This window comes from Somniosus microcephalus, chromosome 8, assembly GCF_052327205.1.
Source record: "Somniosus microcephalus isolate GS21.2 chromosome 8, FLI_Smic_1.0, whole genome shotgun sequence".
Lineage (NCBI taxonomy): Eukaryota > Metazoa > Chordata > Chondrichthyes > Squaliformes > Somniosidae > Somniosus > Somniosus microcephalus.
In genome coordinates this window covers 272258144-272276750 of record NC_140994.1, presented here as the reverse complement: position 1 = coordinate 272276750, position 18607 = coordinate 272258144, and the positions used below count along the sequence as shown (strand labels likewise).

The 18607-nt window shown below is 46.1% G+C and overlaps 1 protein-coding gene across 1 annotated transcript in view; it reads left to right on the top strand.

The window, feature by feature from the left end:
• Positions 1-18607, top strand: part of LOC147114406 (15-hydroxyprostaglandin dehydrogenase [NAD(+)]-like) — a 367352-nt gene that overhangs the window by 246164 nt on the left and 102581 nt on the right. The window contains exon 5 of the mRNA XM_085996081.1: positions 6286-6362. Coding sequence (XP_085852207.1) covers positions 6286-6362 — 77 coding nt within the window. The remainder of the gene's footprint in view (positions 1-6285; positions 6363-18607) is intronic.

Here is an 18607-nt window from a genome sequence, read left to right as displayed (position 1 = left end):
GTAACATTGGCTACCCGCCAATCCATGGGAACTGTTCCAGTGTCTATAGAATTTTGGAAGATGACCAGCAATGCATCCACTATTTCTAGGGCCACTTTCTTAAGTACCCTAGGATGTAGATTATCAGGCCCTGGGGATTTATCGGCCCTCAATCCCATCAATTTCCCTAACAACATTTCCCTACAAATACTGATTTCTATCAGTTCCTCCCTTTCATTAGAACCTATGTTCCCCAACATCTTTGCGAGGTTATTTATGTCCTCCTTTGTGAAGACAGAACCAAAGTATGTATTTCATTGGTCTGCCATTTCTTTGTTCCCCATTATAAATTCCCCTGATTCTGACTGCAAGGGACCTACGCTTGACTTCACCAATCTTTTTCTCTTCACATATCTATAAAAGCTTTTACAGTCAGTTTTTATGTTTCCTGCAAGCTTACTCTCATACTCTATTTCCCCCCTCTTAATTAATCCTTTTGTCCTCCTTTGTTGGATCCTAAACTGCTCCCAATCCTCAGGTTTACTGCTTTTTCTGGCCAATTTATATGTCCTCTCCTTGGATCTTATGTTATCCCTAATTTCCCTTGTTAGCCATGGTTGAGTCACCTTTTTTGTTTTATTTTTATGCCAATGTGGAACTCGCTACCACAGGGAGTGGTTGAAGCGAATAGTATCGATGCATTTAAGGGGAGGCTGGACAAGCATATGAGGGAGAAGGGACTAGAGGATTATGCTGATAGATTTAGATGAGGAAAGAAGGGAGGAGGCTCGAGTGGAGCATAAAGGCCGGCATGGACTGGTTGGGCCGATTGGCTTGTTTCTGTGCCATATGTCCGATGTAATGCTGTGTAATTATTTGTGGTTCCACAGTGACGTACAGCAGCTGTGGGATCTGTTGTAGTTGGGACGATTCATTGGCTGTAATACCCATTGTTAAAAATGGAGACAGAGATAAACTGGGTAATTACAGGGCAGTTAGATAACCTCTGTGGGAGGGAAACCCTTAATCGCCTTTAATTTTGTATGAAATGATAATGTAATTAGATAAAGAGAAAATATTTGGAAAGATTTCAAAAGGAAGAGTATCTGGAGAAATCTGATCGAATTCTTCGAGGAGGTAACTGACATGGTGGATGGGGAATCCGGAGGGTGTGGTGTACATGGACATTAGGAAAACCTTTGACAAGGTATCACATGGGAGATCACCGGCAAAGGCTAAGGTGTGTGGAAGTGGGTCGGATACAAAACTGAATTCAAAACTGTTTAGAAAGGAGAAAAGAGAGAGCAGGACTTAAGAGCCGTTTCTCAGGGAGACTGGAATTGGATCGTGGTGTTCTACGGTGTTTTGCTCTGGAACTCTTTCTGTTCACTGTGTATATCAATGACATGGAGTTAGACCCAGAGGGAGTGTGTTGAAAGTTGCAGATGATCTCAAAATAGAAGGAATAGTTAATCCTGTAGAAGACCAAAGGAAGTAACAATGGGATGTTGATAAGATGGGGCAATAGGTTCAAAAGTGACAGATGTAATTCAATGTCAGTAAGTGTGAGGTGATGCATTTTGGTAAAGCAGTAATTATACTCGGAAAGCCAAGAGGTAATGATGAGCCTGTATAATCCTTAATAAAACCTCAGTTCGATACTGAGTGTGGATCGGAAGAACATAAGAACATAAGAAATAGAAGCCGGAGTAGGCCAATCGGCCCCTCGAGCCTGCTCCGCCATTCAATAAGATCATGGCTGATCTGATCCTAACCGCCAATCTACTATCACAGAACCATCTCCTGAATCTAACAGAATTAGACACACGAACTAGGAGCAGGATCAGGCTACACGGCCCCTGGGCCCGGTCCGCTACCCACAGGGCCATGACCGATCCGGACCTAGACTCATGTCCAAATTCCTGCCCGCTCCCCGTAACCCTTAATTCCCCTTACTTCTAGGAAACTGTCTATTTCTGTTTTAAATTTATGTAATGATGTAGCTTCGACAGCTTTTTGGGGCAGCATATTCCATGGACCTACCACCCTCTGAGTGAAGTAGTTCCTCCTCATCTCAGTTTTGAAAGAGCAGCCCCTCATTCTAAGACTATGCCCCCTAGTTCTAGTTTCACCCATCATCTGGAACATCCTCTCTGCATCCACCCGATCCAACCCCTTCACAATCTTATATGTTTCAATAAGATCGCCTCTCATTCTTCTGAACTCCAATGAGTAGAGTCCCAATCTACTCAACCTCTCCTCATACGTCCATCCCCTCATCCCCGGGATTAACCGAGTGAACCTTCTTTGTACTGACTCGAGAGTAAGTATGTCTTTTCTTAAGAATGGACACCAAAACTGTATGCAGTATTCCAGGTGCGGTCTCACCAATACCTTGTACAACTGAAGCAATACCTCCCTATTTTTATATTCTATCCCCCTAGCAATGAAAGCTAATGTTCCATTGGCCTTCTTAATCACTTGCTGCACCTGCATACTAACCTTTTGAGTTTCGTGCACCAGGACCCCCAGATCCCTTTGTACTTCAGTACTTTCCAGTTTCTTGCCATTAAGATAGTAACTTGCTCTACAATTTTTCCTGTCAAAGTGCATAACCTCACACTTTCCAGTATTGTATTCCATCTGCCAAATCTCTGCCCACTTATTTCAAAATCAAATCAAAATCAAATCAAATCAACTTTTATTGTCATTGTTAGTGCACAAGTGCAGTGCAACGAAATGTAGGCTTGCGGCTCCCGAGAGTGTACAATTTGGATTAGGACACTTAAACATTTCAACATACATTTGTACATATATATTAGCATAAATATGACCATAATAAAGTGAATAAAGTGCATCGGCAGATGTGCAGGCTTTAGTGTTTATTTGTGGAGTTCAGTAGGATGACAGCCCTGGGAAAGAAGCTGTTCCTAAATCTGGTCGTACGGGTGCGAATGCATCTGTAGCGTCTTCCAGATGGTAGGAGGGCGAACAGACTGTGGCTGAGGTGGGTAGAGTCTTTGATGATGGTCCGTGCCCTCCGTAGGCAGCGTTCCTGATATATATGTTCTATGGTCGGTAGCCAAGTGCCGGTAATGCGTAGGGCCCTTGCAGGTTTTTTATGTCCTCCTCACTCACTACTTTCCCCCCCATCTTAGTATCATCTGCAAACTTTGATATGTTACACTCAGTCCCCTCCTCCAAATCGTTAATATAGATTGTAAAGAGTTGGGGACCCAGCACTGACCCCTGCGGAACACCACTAGTTACTGATTGCCAGTCTGAGAATGAACCATTTATCCCAACTCTCTGCCTTCTGTTAGATAGCCAATCCTCTATCCATGCCAGAATATTACCCCCAATCCCGTGATTTTTTATCTTAAGCAATAATCTTTTGTGTGGCACCTTGTCAAATGCCTTTTGGAAGTCTAAATACACTACGTCCACTGGTTCCCCTTTATCCACCCTATATGTTACTTCCTCAAAGAACTCCAGCAAATTTGTCAAACATGACTTCCCCTTCATAAAACCATGCTGACTTTGTCCTATTAAATTATGACTATCCAAATGTCCTGTTACTGTCTCCTTAATAAAGGACTCCAAAATTTTACCTACCACAGATGATAGGCTAACCGGTCTATAGTTTCCAGCCTTCTGTCTACTGCCCTTTTTAAATAAGGGTGTTACATTAGCAGTTTTCCAGTCTGCTGGGACCTTTGCCGAGTCCAGGGAGTTTTGGAAAATTATTACCAATGCATCCACAATTCCTACCACCACTTCCCTCAAGACCCTAGGATGTAAGCCATCCGGTCCAGGTGATTTATCCGCCTTGAGTCCCATTATTTTACCGAGTATCACTTCCTTAGTGATTTTGATCGTGTTTAGCTCCTCCCCCCCTATAGCCCCCTGTTTGTCCAGTGTTGGGATATTCTTAGTGTCCTCTACCGTAAAGACTGATACAAAATATTCATTCAGTGTTTTTGCCATCTCCATATTTCCCACCATTAATTTCCCGGTCTCATCCTCTAAGGGACCAACATTTACTTTAGCCACCCTTTTTCTTTTCATATAACTATAAAAACTCTTACTATCTGTTTTTATATTTTTTGCTAATTTACTTTCATAATCTATCTTCCCTTTCTTAATTAATCTTTTTGTTATTTTTTGCTGTCTTTTAAAGTTTTCCCAATCCTCTATCCTCCCACTAGATTTGGCTACCTTATATGCCCTTGTTTTTAGTCGAATACTATCCTTAATTTCTTTACTTAGCCACGGATGGCTGTCTTTTCTTTTACACCCTTTTCTTCTCAGTGGAATATATTTTTTTTGGAAGTTGTAAAATAACTCCTTAAATGTACACCACTGATCATGTATCGTCTTACCCTTTAATCTATTTTCCCAATCCACTCTACTCAATTCCGCTCTCATACCTTCATAGTCTCCTTTATTCAAGCTTAGCACACTTGTTTGAGATCCAACCTTCTCACCCTCTAATTGAATATGGAATTCCACCATGTTATGGTCACTCATTCCAAGGGGATCCTTTACTAGGGCATTTTTAATTAATCCTGTCTCGTTACACAGGACCAGATCTAAGGTTGCTTGCCTCCTGGTCGGTTCAGTTACATACTGCTCAAGAAACCCATCCCTAATACACTCAATGAACTCATCCTCAAGGCAGCCCTGCCCAATTTGATTTGTCCAATTAATATGATAGTTAAAATCCCCCATAATTATAGATGTTCCCTTATTACAAGCCTCAACTATTTCCTGATTGATACTCCGTCCAACAGAGTTGCAACTGTTCGGAGGCCTATAGACTACGCCCACTAGTGTTTTTTTCCCCTTATTATTCCTTATCTCCACCCAAACTGTTTCATTATCCTGATCTTTTGACCCAATATCATTTCTCTGTATTACAGTGATTCCTTCCTTTATTAACATAGCCACCCCACCTCCTCTTCCTTCCTGCCTGTCCTTCCTGATCGTTAAATAACCTGGTATGTTTAATTCCCAGGCATTGTCACCCTGCAGCCATGTTTCTGTAATGGCCACAAGATCATACCCATATGTAGTTATTTGTGCCATTAACTCGTCTATTTTGTTACGAATGCTACGTGCATTCAGATAGAGAACTTTCAAATATGTTTTGTGACACTTAGTTCCTGCTTTTGCCCTTTTTATTACTTTACCTTTTACTCCATACCTTCTGCCCCTTCCTGACATGCTCTGGTTTTTAATTTCCCCACTGCTACCTAAGTCTATGACCATCTCTGTTGTCATTTTTATTATTTGCTCTCTCGGAACCTCCCCCCCACTAGTTAGTTTAAAGCCCTCTCTACAGCCCTAGTTATATGATCCGCCAGGACTCTAGTCCCAGCACTGGCCAAATGAAGCCCGTCCCAACGGAACAGCTCCCTCCTGCCCCAGTACTGGTGCCAGTGTCCCAGGAAGCAAAACCCATTTCTCCCACACCAGTCTTTGAGCCACGCATTTAGCTCTCTAATTTTATTTGTCCTAGCCAAATTCGCTCGTGGCTCAGGTAATAATCCAGAGATTATTACCCTTGAGGTTCTGTTTTTTAATTTGACCCCTAGCTGCTCAAACTCCTTTAACTGAAGCGGCTTCCTAGTCCTATCTAAGTCGTTTGTACCAACATGGACCACGACAACTGGATCCTCCCCCTCCCACTCCAAGTTTCTTTCCAGCCCAGAGGAGATGTCCTTAACCCTGGCACCGGCTAGGCAACACAGCCTTCGGGACTGTTGGGGCTTTCGAGAGGGGGCAGCGCAGTCACTGGGAATCTGCCTGCTTTAGGGAAATGCAAATAGGAGGAAAGACTGGAAAATTGAGGCTCTTTTCATTTGAACACAGATTCCGAGCGATGTGATAGAAATGTTCACTATTATGAAGGGGTGGGCCAGGGTAGATAGAAGCAAACTGTTTCCAGTAGTCGAGGGGCCATTGATGCAGGATTAAATGTGAGAGATTTGGAACAGAGGGTGGGAGAAAAATCCTCACACAGGGAGTTGTGAGGCTGTGGTTTCACTCCCAGGGTTAGGGGTCGAGGCAGAAACTGTCAACATTGAAGATTAGATTGTAGAGGGGGATGGTGGAAAAGCGATGAAGGGATGTGGGAACAGGGCGGGTAAATATGATTGTGACTGTTTGATCATGTGGAGGGTGAACACCGACACGGACTGGATGGGCCGAATGGCCTGTTACTGTGCTGTAACTTCTATGTAGTCACATGTTTGTATCTGATGAAGTGTTTGATGTTTTCTCTCTGTGTCCCGTGGCGAACAGGTTTGCTCCCCTTCATCATTGGACCAGTTTATGCAGCCTCCAAGCATGGAGTGGTGGGATTCACGACATCACTGGCTGTAAGTGTTATATCATATTGCAATGAGTGATGGTTTCCTGTGTAACTAGTACTATGTGTGTTAATCATAGAATCACAGAAGGAGGCCAATTAGCCGATTGAGTCTGCGCCGGCTCTTTCGAAGAGCAAACCGGTTAGTCCCACTCCTCCGATCTTTCCCATATCCCTGCAATTTTTTTCTCCTTCACGTATTTATCCAATTCCCTTTTGAAGGCTACTATTGAATTTGCCTCCACCACCCTATCAGGCAGTGCATTCCAGATCCTAGCCACTCGTCGCGTAAACAAGTTTTTCCTTTGGTTCTTTTGTCAATTGCCTTAAATCTGTGCCCTCTGGTTCTCGACCCTTCCGCCAGTGGAAACAGTTTCTCTTTATTTACTCTATCTAAACCCTTCATGATTTTGAACACCTCTATCAAATCTCCTCTTAGCCTTCTCTGCTCCAAGGAGAACAATCCCAGTTTCTCCAGTCTATCCACGTAACTGTAGTCCCTCATCCCTGGAACTACTCTCGTAAATCTCTTCTGTACCCTCTCGAAAGCCTTCACATCCTTCTTAAAGTGCGGTGCCCAGAACTGGACACAATTCTCTAGCTGGGACTGAACTAGTGTTATCAAGGTTTAACATAACTTCCTGGCTTTGTACTCTCTAGGCCTCTATTTATGAAGCCCAGGATCCCATTTACTTTATTAACTGAAACAAAATACTGTGGATGCTGGAAATCTGAAATAAAAACAGAAAATGCTGCAAATACTCAGGAGGTCAGGCAACATCTGTGGAGAGAGAAACCTCCACCATGGTTGACAGGGCTCGCAACCGTGTCCGTTCCATTTCCTGCACTTCTGCTCTCAGGGATACAAAGGGACATAGATGGGTTAAGTGAGTGGGCAAAGATCTGACAAATGGAGTATAATGTGGGAAAATGTGAAATTGTCCATTTTGGCAGGAAGAATAAAAGAGAAGCATATTATCTAAATGGTGAGAGATTGCAGAACTCGGAGATGCAGAGGGATCTGTGTCCGAGTGCATGAATCGCAAATGGTTAGTATGCAGGTACAGCAAGTAATTAGGAAAGCTAATAGGATGTTATTGTTTATTGCGAGGGGAATTAAATACAAAAGTAGGGAGGTTATGCTTCACTTATACAGGGCATTGGTGAGACCACATCTGGAGTACTGTGTACAGTGTTGGTCTCCTTATTTAAGGAAGGATGTAAATGCGTTGGAAGCAGTTCAGAGAAGGTTTACTAGACTAATACTTAGAATGGGCGGGTTGTCTTTTGAGGAAAGGTTGGACAGGCTACATAGATACATAGATACATAGAAGATAGGAGCAGGAGTAGGCCATTCGGCCCTTCGTGCCTGCTCCGCCATTCGATGAGATCATGGCTGATCCTTTAATTCAGTATCCCGTCCCCGCCTTCTCTCCGTAACCCTTAACCCCTTTTGCCCGTAGAAATATATCTAATTCCCTCTTAAATATATTTAATGAGCTGGCGTACACTGCCCTCTGTGGCAATGAGTTCCACAGGTTCACCACTCTCTGAGTGAAGAAATTCCCCCTCATCTCTGTCCTAAATGGTTTAGCCCTTATCCTTAAATTATGTCCTCTAGTTCTGTTCTCACCCGCCAAGGGAAACATTCCTTCTGCATCCAGTCTGTCTAGACCTGTCAGAATTTTATACACTTCTATGAGGTCCCCTCTCAATCTTCTAAACTCCAGTGTGTACATCCCTAAACTACATAGTCTCTCCTCATAGGTCATTCCCGCCATTCCTGGTATCAGCCTGGTGAATCGCCGCTGCACCCCCTCCATGGCAAGAACATCCTTCCTCAGATGAGGCGACCAAAACTGTACACAGTACTCGAGGTGTGGTCTCACCAGTGCCCTGTACAGCTGCAGCAAGGTATCCCTGTTCCTGTATTCTAACCCTTTTGCTATGAAGGCCAGCATACCGTTTGCCTTCTTGACCGCCTGTTGCACCTGCATGCTCGCCTTCAGTGACTGGTGTACAAGAACACCCAGGTCTCTCTGTACTTCCCCCTCTCCCAATCTATTGCCATTTAAATAATAATTTGCCCTCCCGTTCCTGCACCCAAGGTGGATAACTTCGCACTTGTCCACATTATAGTGCATCTGCCATTTATCCGCCCAATCGCCCAGTCTGTCCAAATCGCTCTGGAGCTTCCTGGTCTCTTCCTCTGAGCCCACCCCACCTCCTAGTTTAGTGTCGTCTGCAAATTTGGAAATGCTGCATCCGACTCCCTGATCCAGGTCATTAATGTAAATTGTGAACAGCTGGGGGCCCAGGACAGATCCCTGTGGTACCCCACTTGTTACTGCCTGCCATTCAGAAAATGAGCCGTTTATTCCAACTCTCTGTTTTCTATCTGACAGCCAGTTCCCTATCCACGCCAAAACTTTCCCCTTTATCCCATGAGCCTCAATTTTCCATGCTAATCTTTTATGTGGGACCTTATCGAAGGCCTTTTGGAAGTCCAGGTACACCACATCTACTGGCTCTCCCCCATCTATTCTACCAGTTACTCCCTCAAAAAATTCCAATAGATTAGTCAAGCACGATTTACCCTTTGTAAATCCATGTTGACTCTGTCCTATCCTGTCCCCATTTGCTAAGTGCTCCGCTATTTCATCCTTAATGATGGACTCCAGCATTTTGCCCACAACTGATGTAAGGCTTACAGGTCTGTAATTACCTGCTTTTTCCCTACCCCCCTTTTTGAATAGTGGGGTAACGTTAGCTACCCTCCAATCCATCGGCACTGTTCCTGAGTCTAATGAATTCTGAAAAATCATCCTTAGTGCATCCGCTATCTCTAGGGCCACCTCCTTCAGTACCCTAGGATGCATGTTATCAGGCCCTGGGGATTTGTCCACCTTCAATCCCTTTAGCTTCCTTAACACCATATCCTTAGAGATATTGATTTGCGTCAGTTCCTCCTTTGCCAATGTCCCTATTTTTCCCGATATCCCAGGGAGGTTTTTTGTGTCTTCCTTCGTAAAGACTGACCCAAAGTATGCATTTAGTTGATCTGCCATTTCCTTATTTCCCAACAAGCTAGGCTTGTATTCGCTGGAGTTTAGAAGAGTAAGAGGTGACTTGATTGAAACATATAAGATGATGAGGGGTCTGGACAGGGTGGATGTGGAGAGGATGTTTCCTCTTGTGGGAGAATCTAGAACTAGGGGTCATTGTTTAAAAATAAGGGGTCGCCCATTTAAGACAGAAATGAGGAGAATTTTTTTCTCACAGAGGGTTATGAGTCTTTGGAACTCTCTTCCTCAGAGGGCAGTGGAAGCAGAGTCTTTGAATATTTTTAAGCAGAGGTAGATACATTCTTGATAAGCAAGGGGGTGAAAGGTTATCGGGGGTAGGCGGGAATGTGGAGTAATCGGATCAGCCATGATCTTATTGAATGGCGGAGCAGGCTCGAGGGGCCGAGTGGCCTACTCCTGCTCCTAATTCATATGTTCGTATGCTCGTATGCTCTCACCCCTTCCCCTCTCTCCCAGAACCATCACAGGGTTCCCCTTGTCCTCACCTTTCACCCCACCAGCCTCCACATTCAATGGATCATCCTCCGCCATTTCCGCCACCTCCAACGTGATCCCACCACCAAACACACCTCCCCTCCCCTTTCAGCATTCCAAAGGGACCGCTCCCTCCGCGACACCCTGGTCCACTCCTCTATCACATCCAACACCCCCTCCCCTTTGCCTGGCACCTTCCCGTGCAAGCGCAGGAGATGCAACACCTGCCATTTTACCTCCCCCCTTCCCACTGTCCAGGGTCCCAAACACCCCTTCCAGGTGAAACAGCGATTTAATTGTATTTCTTGCAATTTAGTATACTGTATTCGCTGCTCACAATGCGATCTCCTCTACATTGGGGAGACCAAACACAGATTGGGCGATCGCTTTGCAGTCCGCAAGCGTGACCCCGAGCTTCTGGTCGCCGGTCACTTTAATTCACCGCTTCACTCCCACTCTTATCTCTCCGCCCTCGGCCTCTTACACTGTTCCAACGAGGAACAGCAACTCATCTTTCGATGAGGCACTTTACACCCTTCTGGACACTACAGCGAGTTCAAAAATTTCAGACCATAACCTCGGCCTTTATTTTTTCACAAGGCAGGTGTTGATGATTCTGCCATTGCCATTTACACTTCATCTCAACATATCTATTGTTTCGTAACTTGTCCCATTACCATCTCCTTTTGCCTTGCACCATCATCCCTTTTGTCTTTTAATCTCTCCTTCCTTCCAGCCTATCACAGACTTTCCCTTTTGTTCTTTCCTCCCCTCCCCCCTTTCCCTGCCCCTGCACTTGCTTAAAACCTGTTACATCTCTAACTTTTCCCGTTCTGATGAAAGGTCATCGACCTGAACCGTTAACTCTGTTTCTCTCTCCACAGTTGCTGCCTGACTTGCTGAGTATTGTAGGGTTGTTTTTGGTGGTTTGGGGTTTTTGCCTGGTCAGTCAGCCGTGTGTCTGATCTGTTCCAGCCCCGTGTGGTTCGAATCGCTTCCCCTTTGGTTCTGACCGCCGGACTTATTTCAGTAGCGATGTAGACAAGACGAGACCAGTGGTTTGGTGCAAAGAAAATCAATGTTTTATTGAAATAAAGAATGAATTGCTATACAGTGAAAATAATTATGAATACAGCACTTTTACTTAACGGGGAGGAGAAAAGACGGACACATCGAGGGAAAATTGACTAAAATTACAATTTAACAAAATTCCCCATAAGTTCCCACCCCTTTTACCTATCTAGGTTGCCTTGTAATTGGCCAAAAAGTTTATGCTCACCAGTCTACGATGTTGAAACGCCTGCTCCGTGCCCTGCAGTCTGCCTTGGATTTTTCACCGCCCGAAGTAGAGATACCCCAGTAATTCAAAAGTAACTGCTGGTATTCCACTTCTTTGGGCGGGCTGTGACGGTCCTCTTGAAGGCAGGGCACCAGAGGCGAGGAGGTAGAGAGAGAGAGAATGGCTTCCTGAGGGGCTATCTTTATACCCCATTGGGAGCCCTTATCTTCACGCCCAAATCTGGACGTATCTGGGTCACACAAAAGGGACCAATATGTCCCCATTGACTGTAATGGGTTTGACTGCGTTTCCCATTCATTTGACTGGTTTGTGAATAGAGCTGTCCCAGTTTAAAAATGTCCCGCTGGTTTCTTGTGTGCTTGATAAACAAACCTTAAGTGTTAGTGTAAACAATTGTTTGTCCTGTGGTTACATTTCAACCACAACTAGATTGACAGCAATCACTTAAGCCCTTGAGTCAACACTGATAAGAGTTTGTGTAAACAAACAATCCTTTGTTCCTTGTTGAAACTTCCTAACCGCAGTTGATTGGCAGTTTCAAGTATTTCAGTATATCAGAAGCTGATATTTTTTTCAATCCTTTGTCATCCAGTGCTGGGAGATATTCAGACAGGCTGTCTTTCTCTTTTGCCATGAGGCTTGCTGCAGCCATCTTTGATGTAAAGTACATTCCAACCAGGTTTTCTTTAATGAAATAATCTCCGGGGGCTGCCGAAATCTTGCGAACCTTACAGTCCGCCCTTGGATATTAAAACTTGCTTGCAGTATCCTAGTTAAGGTGAGCAAAGATTTCTGACCCCCCACAAACAACCTTCCCTTATACTTATCTATATCTATCTCTGATCCCCCGACACCTCCATCCCCCTTACCCAGAGAGAATCGCAGTGCACGGTAGGCATCTATTGATAGAAAAACATGTTTATTTACAATAATACAAGCACGGAGGGGGTCTAGTACCACTGCACCACTTGTGACATAATACAGCTTTATCACGATACAACATCTTTAATAAGATTAACACCAAGCCAAAACATATTTGTTAAAAATACAAATGGAAGAAAACGAGCTTCCCCTTTTCCTTTTCTTTTTTTGCCTGACACTTTAATAAATGGCACCATCCTTCAGCCATAAATGTATTTCAAACTTCCACAATCTGCAAACACAACAATTCACAGGCATATGCAATTTGTTCAATTGACTCCAAACAAATAGTACAATCTCACAGTTAGGAACCAAATTCACACATTATTTCCTTTGGAGTTGTGATCAGTACATAATACAAAATATACAATTAACAAGCCTTTTGCGAACACTTAATCTTAATCTGGATTTCCAATAACAGTTTAAATGCTGTGAACAATAATGCGCCAAGTATTGTTACACATTCTACACGTCAATCAATGTGTTCTAGTGTGTGAAACTGAATAGAAAATTTAAATTACTTCTCACGGATAGCGGAATTATTTTCTGTGCTAAAGTAAACAGTTATTAAAATATTTTCCAATGCCGTCTTTTCCTTGGGGTGACGATTCGTATCGTCGGGCACTGGAGGGAGGCCTCCCCATACGTGATGCCAGTCTCCCTAGAATACTGGGTTGAATTGGATCCCAGTCATCCTGGCCAGTGCCCCTCATGGGCATTTGCCTTCCGCAGACCCCTCCCGACGTGGGCTAGGGGTGCTCCCTTCCCCGAGCATCCAAAAACACGATGGTCCTCCGCACCTTTCGAAACTCTGAAAAAGACTTTAAAAAATCATCTAGCCAGGTCCCCTGGCTCGGGGGAATGTGATCGGGTCCCGCAACCTCGGCTCACATAGACAACACTCTGGAACGGTTCCATACTTAAAACTTGTACTTTAATGCTTAAAACTACCGATTGCAATATAAAATTTAAATTAACACACTCTAACTTACTTGTGCACATTATTTAACTTAAACAAAGCTATATACAAGCGCCGCCCATCTCCGGGCGGCTAGCCTAACCTCTGTTAGGACTGTTGCAGGATACTGGCTGCAGCGAAGCTGGACTGATCCCAACTTCTGGTCCCTCGCAGCTTATGGCTGCTGGTTGGGGACCTCTGTCTTTTGGCTTCTCCCTGACTCGGGAGTCCGCCCTTTTCCACTGGAAAGCTGGTGACCATACTTTCCTCGGCTGGGGTACCCAGAGAGACCTCCTAGGGAGTGTTGCTGGTGGGGCTACCCTGGCAAGCGGACCCTTAGCTCTGGTCACAGTCCTTGCTGGCTGGGGACCTTCTCCCTCGGGTCCCTCCCTTCCCAAACCTGGGCTGGGGACAGGCAATCCCTCGCCACCGGCTGCCGGTGGCTGAGAGTCTTCCTCTTCAGGTTTAAAACCTGGTTCAGGCTCCTCCCCGGAGTCCCATAAGAGAGAGGGAATCGCTCGGGCCGAGTGCTGGGGAACTTCTCCTTTCATGCACGCGACTACGCCTGCGTGCGCAGTCTGTGTGAGTGCACCCGCTGCAGGCTGAGGATTTCTAACCTCAGGTACAATCCCAGCTGCCCGTTTCCCTGCCTCCGGCTTAAACAATTTACACTGATTCACATGGAACCATTTTGTGCGCCGGGGCAGTTTTACTGCATAAACCATGGGGCTGGCTCTATCGACTATACTATAGGGTCCCATGTACAGTGGCTCTAAACTCCCCACCCGGGCGTAGTTTCTAACCATCACCTGGTCCCCTATCTCCCACTGATGACTCTTGCTAGGCTCGAGCAGCAACCGATTATTCTGATGCTGCTTCCCCATGCTACCTGCTGCCTGCCCATAAATCTGTTTTAGGTGCTCGAGGAGTTCTCGGGCGAATTTATCCCGATTTATTTCTTGAAGCTGCCCTTCAGTAAGGACTGGGGCTAAGACATGGGTGGGGGTCCTCATAACCCTACCGGTCATGAGTTCATACAGGGAATACCCTGTACTCTTGGACTGGCTGGCCCGGATTCCCATGAGGACTAGAGGCAGGGCCTCTGCCCATTTTTGGGGTGACTCCACTGTCTCCTTCCTCAACTTTTCCTTAATGATGCGGTTCATGCGCTCCACAATCCCTGAGGACTGGGGATTGTGGGCTACATGCCACTTCCCCTGAATACTGGGCAGCGTGAGGGTGTTCTGCATGACCTGGCCGGTGAAGTGGCTTCCCTGGTCGGACTCCACAAACTGGGGGAGTCCCCAACGCGAGAACACCTCCCGGACCAAGATCCTTGCAGTCCCCAATGCTGTGGCTGTTTTACAGGGGAAGGCCTCGACCCTCTTGGAAAACACGTCAACCAGGACAAGGCAATATTTGTAGCCTCCCTGGGCAGTGGGCAGGGGCCCGATGTAGTCGATTTGGATTGACTGCCATGGTCCCTCTACCCTCCTAACGTTTCCCATGGGTACCTTCCTTCTGTGGGGGTCGGGGTTATTTGCAGTGCACACGAGACAGCTAGTACAGAACTCGCGGACGTCCTCCTGGAGTCCTGGCCACCATCCCGCCTGTTCCACCCGTTGCCAGGTGGTCTCAGGCCCGGGGTGTCCCGCTCCCGGCCCCTCATGGGCCAGTTGAAGGAACTCCCTCCGGTGTTGCTGGGGTACTACCCACTGTTCTTCTCTGAACAGCATGCCTTCCCTTATAGAGAGGGGGGCTGCGCCGTAAGGGCCTTCTACCTTCCTGCCCTCCACTACTGCACTGATGACGGTTTTCAGGACAGGGTCCTGGGCTTGGACCGATTTAAGATCCGGGGCTAACACTACTCCTAAGCTCCTTTGTGTCCCATCCCTGCCTCTAACTGCCGCCACGGGCCCGGACTCATATGGATCCCAGAAAATGCCGGTGTGAGCACCCTCCTTGGCCAGCATGTCGGCTTGCTGGTTACCCTGGCTGCGGGGTTCTGTGGAAGAATGGGCCTTCACTTTGTGGATGAAGACCTCGCCTTCCTCCCCCATGGCTGCCAGGATTTTCTCCAGCAGGGGCTTTACTGTTAAGGGCCCCCCGTCGGCGGAGGTACACCCGCGACGGGACCAGATGGCCAGGCATTCCGTACATGAGTTGCAAGTGAACATGCTGTCAGAGCAAATCGTGTATGGGGTAGGGAAGATTTCGGGGTGGGTAACCACGTACATCACCGTGGACAGTTCAGCCTGTTGGGCGCTCATGGTGTTGGGGAGCTTCATTGCCAAGGCAATGTTTGCCGTTGGGTCATAGACTCCACAACCCATGAGTCGTTCACCAGCAGATACCATGCTGGAACCGTCTACATAGATCTCGCGGCCTGAGGGATGTATCCCGGCCCGTAAACCTATGTTCACCTCCTATACCCCTTTTATGGAACACTGATGGGCTGCTCCAGGATATACCATATTGGCCGCGAGCTTTGGCTCGCAGAGACCCTTTACTTTTAGATCCATCTGTGAGAGGAGGAGGGTCCAGCGAGCAATGCGGGCACTGCTCACTGTCCCATCCTTAATCCTCCCATCCAGAAGCATCTGGGTGGGTGTGTGATGGGTGAGGAGGGTGATGGGAGAGGTGCCTGTGAAAATCAAAGATCTTTTCACAGCCCAATGTGTGGCCAAAAGGTGGCGCTCACAGTTGGAGTAGCTCCTCTCCACATCCGTGAGTACCCTGGAAGAGTAGACTACCGGCCTTAGCCTGCTGTGCTGCTCTTGGAGCAGCACCGCACTTAGGCTATCCCCGCTAGTCGCTACCTCCAGGAAAAACTCTTTCAGCCCATCTATGGCCCCTAGAGCTGGTGCGGTCTGCAAGTCTCCCTTGAGTTTAACAAATGCTGCCTGGCAACCCTCATCCCAAAGCCACTCCACTCCCTTATGTAGGAGTCGGAGCAGAGGGGCTGCTGTGGCTGCATAGTCCTCAATGAAGTCTCTGCAGTACCCCGTTAGCCCTAGAAATGACCTTACACCCCTGACTGTGTTAGGGACTGGTAACTCTTGTACCGCTTCCCTCCTAGCCTTATCTATGGCCCTTTGTCCAGCGCGGATGGTCAGACCCAGGAATTTGACCTCCTGCTGGCCGATCTGCGCTTTCTTTGGGTTTACCTTGAAACCCTTTTTCCCGAGCAGCTCCAGCAGTTCGGCTAATAGTGGGCCGTGCTCCTCTCCTGAATCAGTGAACAGGAGCAGGTCATCCATGTATTGAGCCAAGTGGGCTGGCTAAAATCTTTTAAACTATCTGCCATACACTGGTGGAAGATGCTGGGGCTGTTATGAAAACCTTGTGGCAAGCAGTTCCAAGTGTACTGCTGCCCTTTAAAAGTAAAAGCGAACTTATACTGGTCCTCCCTCCTTAAGGGGATGGACCAAAACCCAATTGAAATATCCAGCACCGTGAACGTAGTCACGGATGCTGGAAAACTCCCGATGAGGTCGGCCACTGCTACCACTGTGGGGGCGCACGTGGGGATATTGCTGTTAAGCACCCGATAGTCCACCGTGGCTCTCCATGAATTGTCCGGTTTTCTGACCGGCCAAAGCGGAGAGTTAACATGGGTGGCTATGGGCCTCAACACTCCCTGTTGTACTAGAGAGGACATGGCAGCCTTCATGTCGGGTGCTGCTTCTTTGGGGAAATTATACTGCTTCTGGGGCCAGGCCATGGGGTCCCCGTCCACTCTAACCTCAAACCCTGTGACCCTCCCGCAGTCGTGTTTATGCGTGGCAAACGCAGCTAGATTTTCCTGCATGACTGCCTGAAATTCCCCCGGGACACCATTGACCATGAGCCCGAGGTCGTAACCTTCTTTTGGCTTCACAGTACACAGGGTCCCCTGCCCTTCCTTGCTCGGGATGACTACTACACTCTTATGTTCATTAATAAATTGACATTCTTATTATGAACACAGCTAGCTTTTGCTAGACACTTTTATTGAGCACATGTGGACTAGGTACAGTATCTGTAGAGGCTTCCATCTTGACTGTTGCCTTGTGGGTAGCCTAGTGCCTCATGGGTAATGTAGTCTTATACATGCAGCTATATACAGCTCTACGGCTCCACCTAGTGCCCACTATAGAATGACATGTTATTGATCATTACATCCCCCTTTCTTTGAGGTTTAACAAAATCAATATCAATCAACTTTCAAGAGAACAATAGAGATAATATCAGTAACACTTTTGTTAGTGCTCTATAAACATAAACATTTTCAAAACAGTCAACACATTTTCAAAGCTTTACATTGTACTCAAAGATTAAGTCTATCAGGCTTTTTTACTTCACGTGTGGATCTTCTCAACACGGGTAAGTCTGATGTGTCTTCATGAGATTGTTCTGGCGGTGAATGACAAGATGCAGTTGCGGCATTGTCATCGATCTGCTCTTGTATAGATCGAGGTCTCCTTGCGATCTTTGCTTGGAGAGGGTTTCAGTGTTTCCTTGACTCTTCATGCCATAACTCTCAATGTACTCAATGCACTCTCGAAAAACTGCTGGCAGCTGGATCCCATCATACAGCATAGTCCTCTCAGCAGCCTCGGCTAATGGAACACCAAAGATTGGCCTGAGGGAAGAAGGAGTATCCACCGGAACTGCTTCCTGCTCTGGTGCAGGCTTCTTCTTTTCCTTTTTCTCTTTCCACTGCTTAACAACATCTGCTGCGGTTATATCTTTGGACTTTTTCTCCTTGTGTTTTTCCTCTTTGTGCTTTTCTTCCTTTGGCTTCTCTTTGACCTTAAAGTCTTTTTCTTTCTTCTTGGAGAAACTAGGCTTTTTGAAGACATGGATGCCCTTTGGCCTTTTCATCCTTGATGGGCTCTCTGCTTCATCACCTGAGTCATCTGGCCTGCTTATGGCACAGTTTATACGGTAGACTCTCTTGACCAGTTCTAAGTCTTCACAAGCTTTGTCACCTAGTATCGAATCAAGTCTTTCAGCCACAACAGAAAACATGAGATGATGCACTTTGTCTTTGACTGTCACTTTAAGTCTGCATACACCTAAGCTATCTATTTTCTGTCCATTATAGCTCTTCAGTAGTACTGACTTTTTCTGTATTTTGGGCTTTTCTTTCATATTTTTTATGTCACTCATACTGATTAAGTTTGCTTTTGCCCCAGTGTCTAGTTTCAAGGTAACTAATGCTCCATTTGCCTGCAGTGGGATCATCCATTTGTCCTCTTTTACTGCATTAACTTTATGCTCAGCATTGTCCATTTCTGAGGGCTGCACATTTTCTGTATCCTTTTTGATATCGTCACATGACACCATTCGTACAAAAAATTTCTCACTTAAACCAGTGTCCTCATTCACATTAACTTGTTGCCCTTTCATTGTTTTTACTTTTGAAAAGCATTGTTTGGCAAAGTGATTCTTTCCATTACACTTTGTGCACATTTTTCCAAACGCTGGGCATTGTCTTAACTGGTGTTTGTAACCACAGCGTTTACAATTAA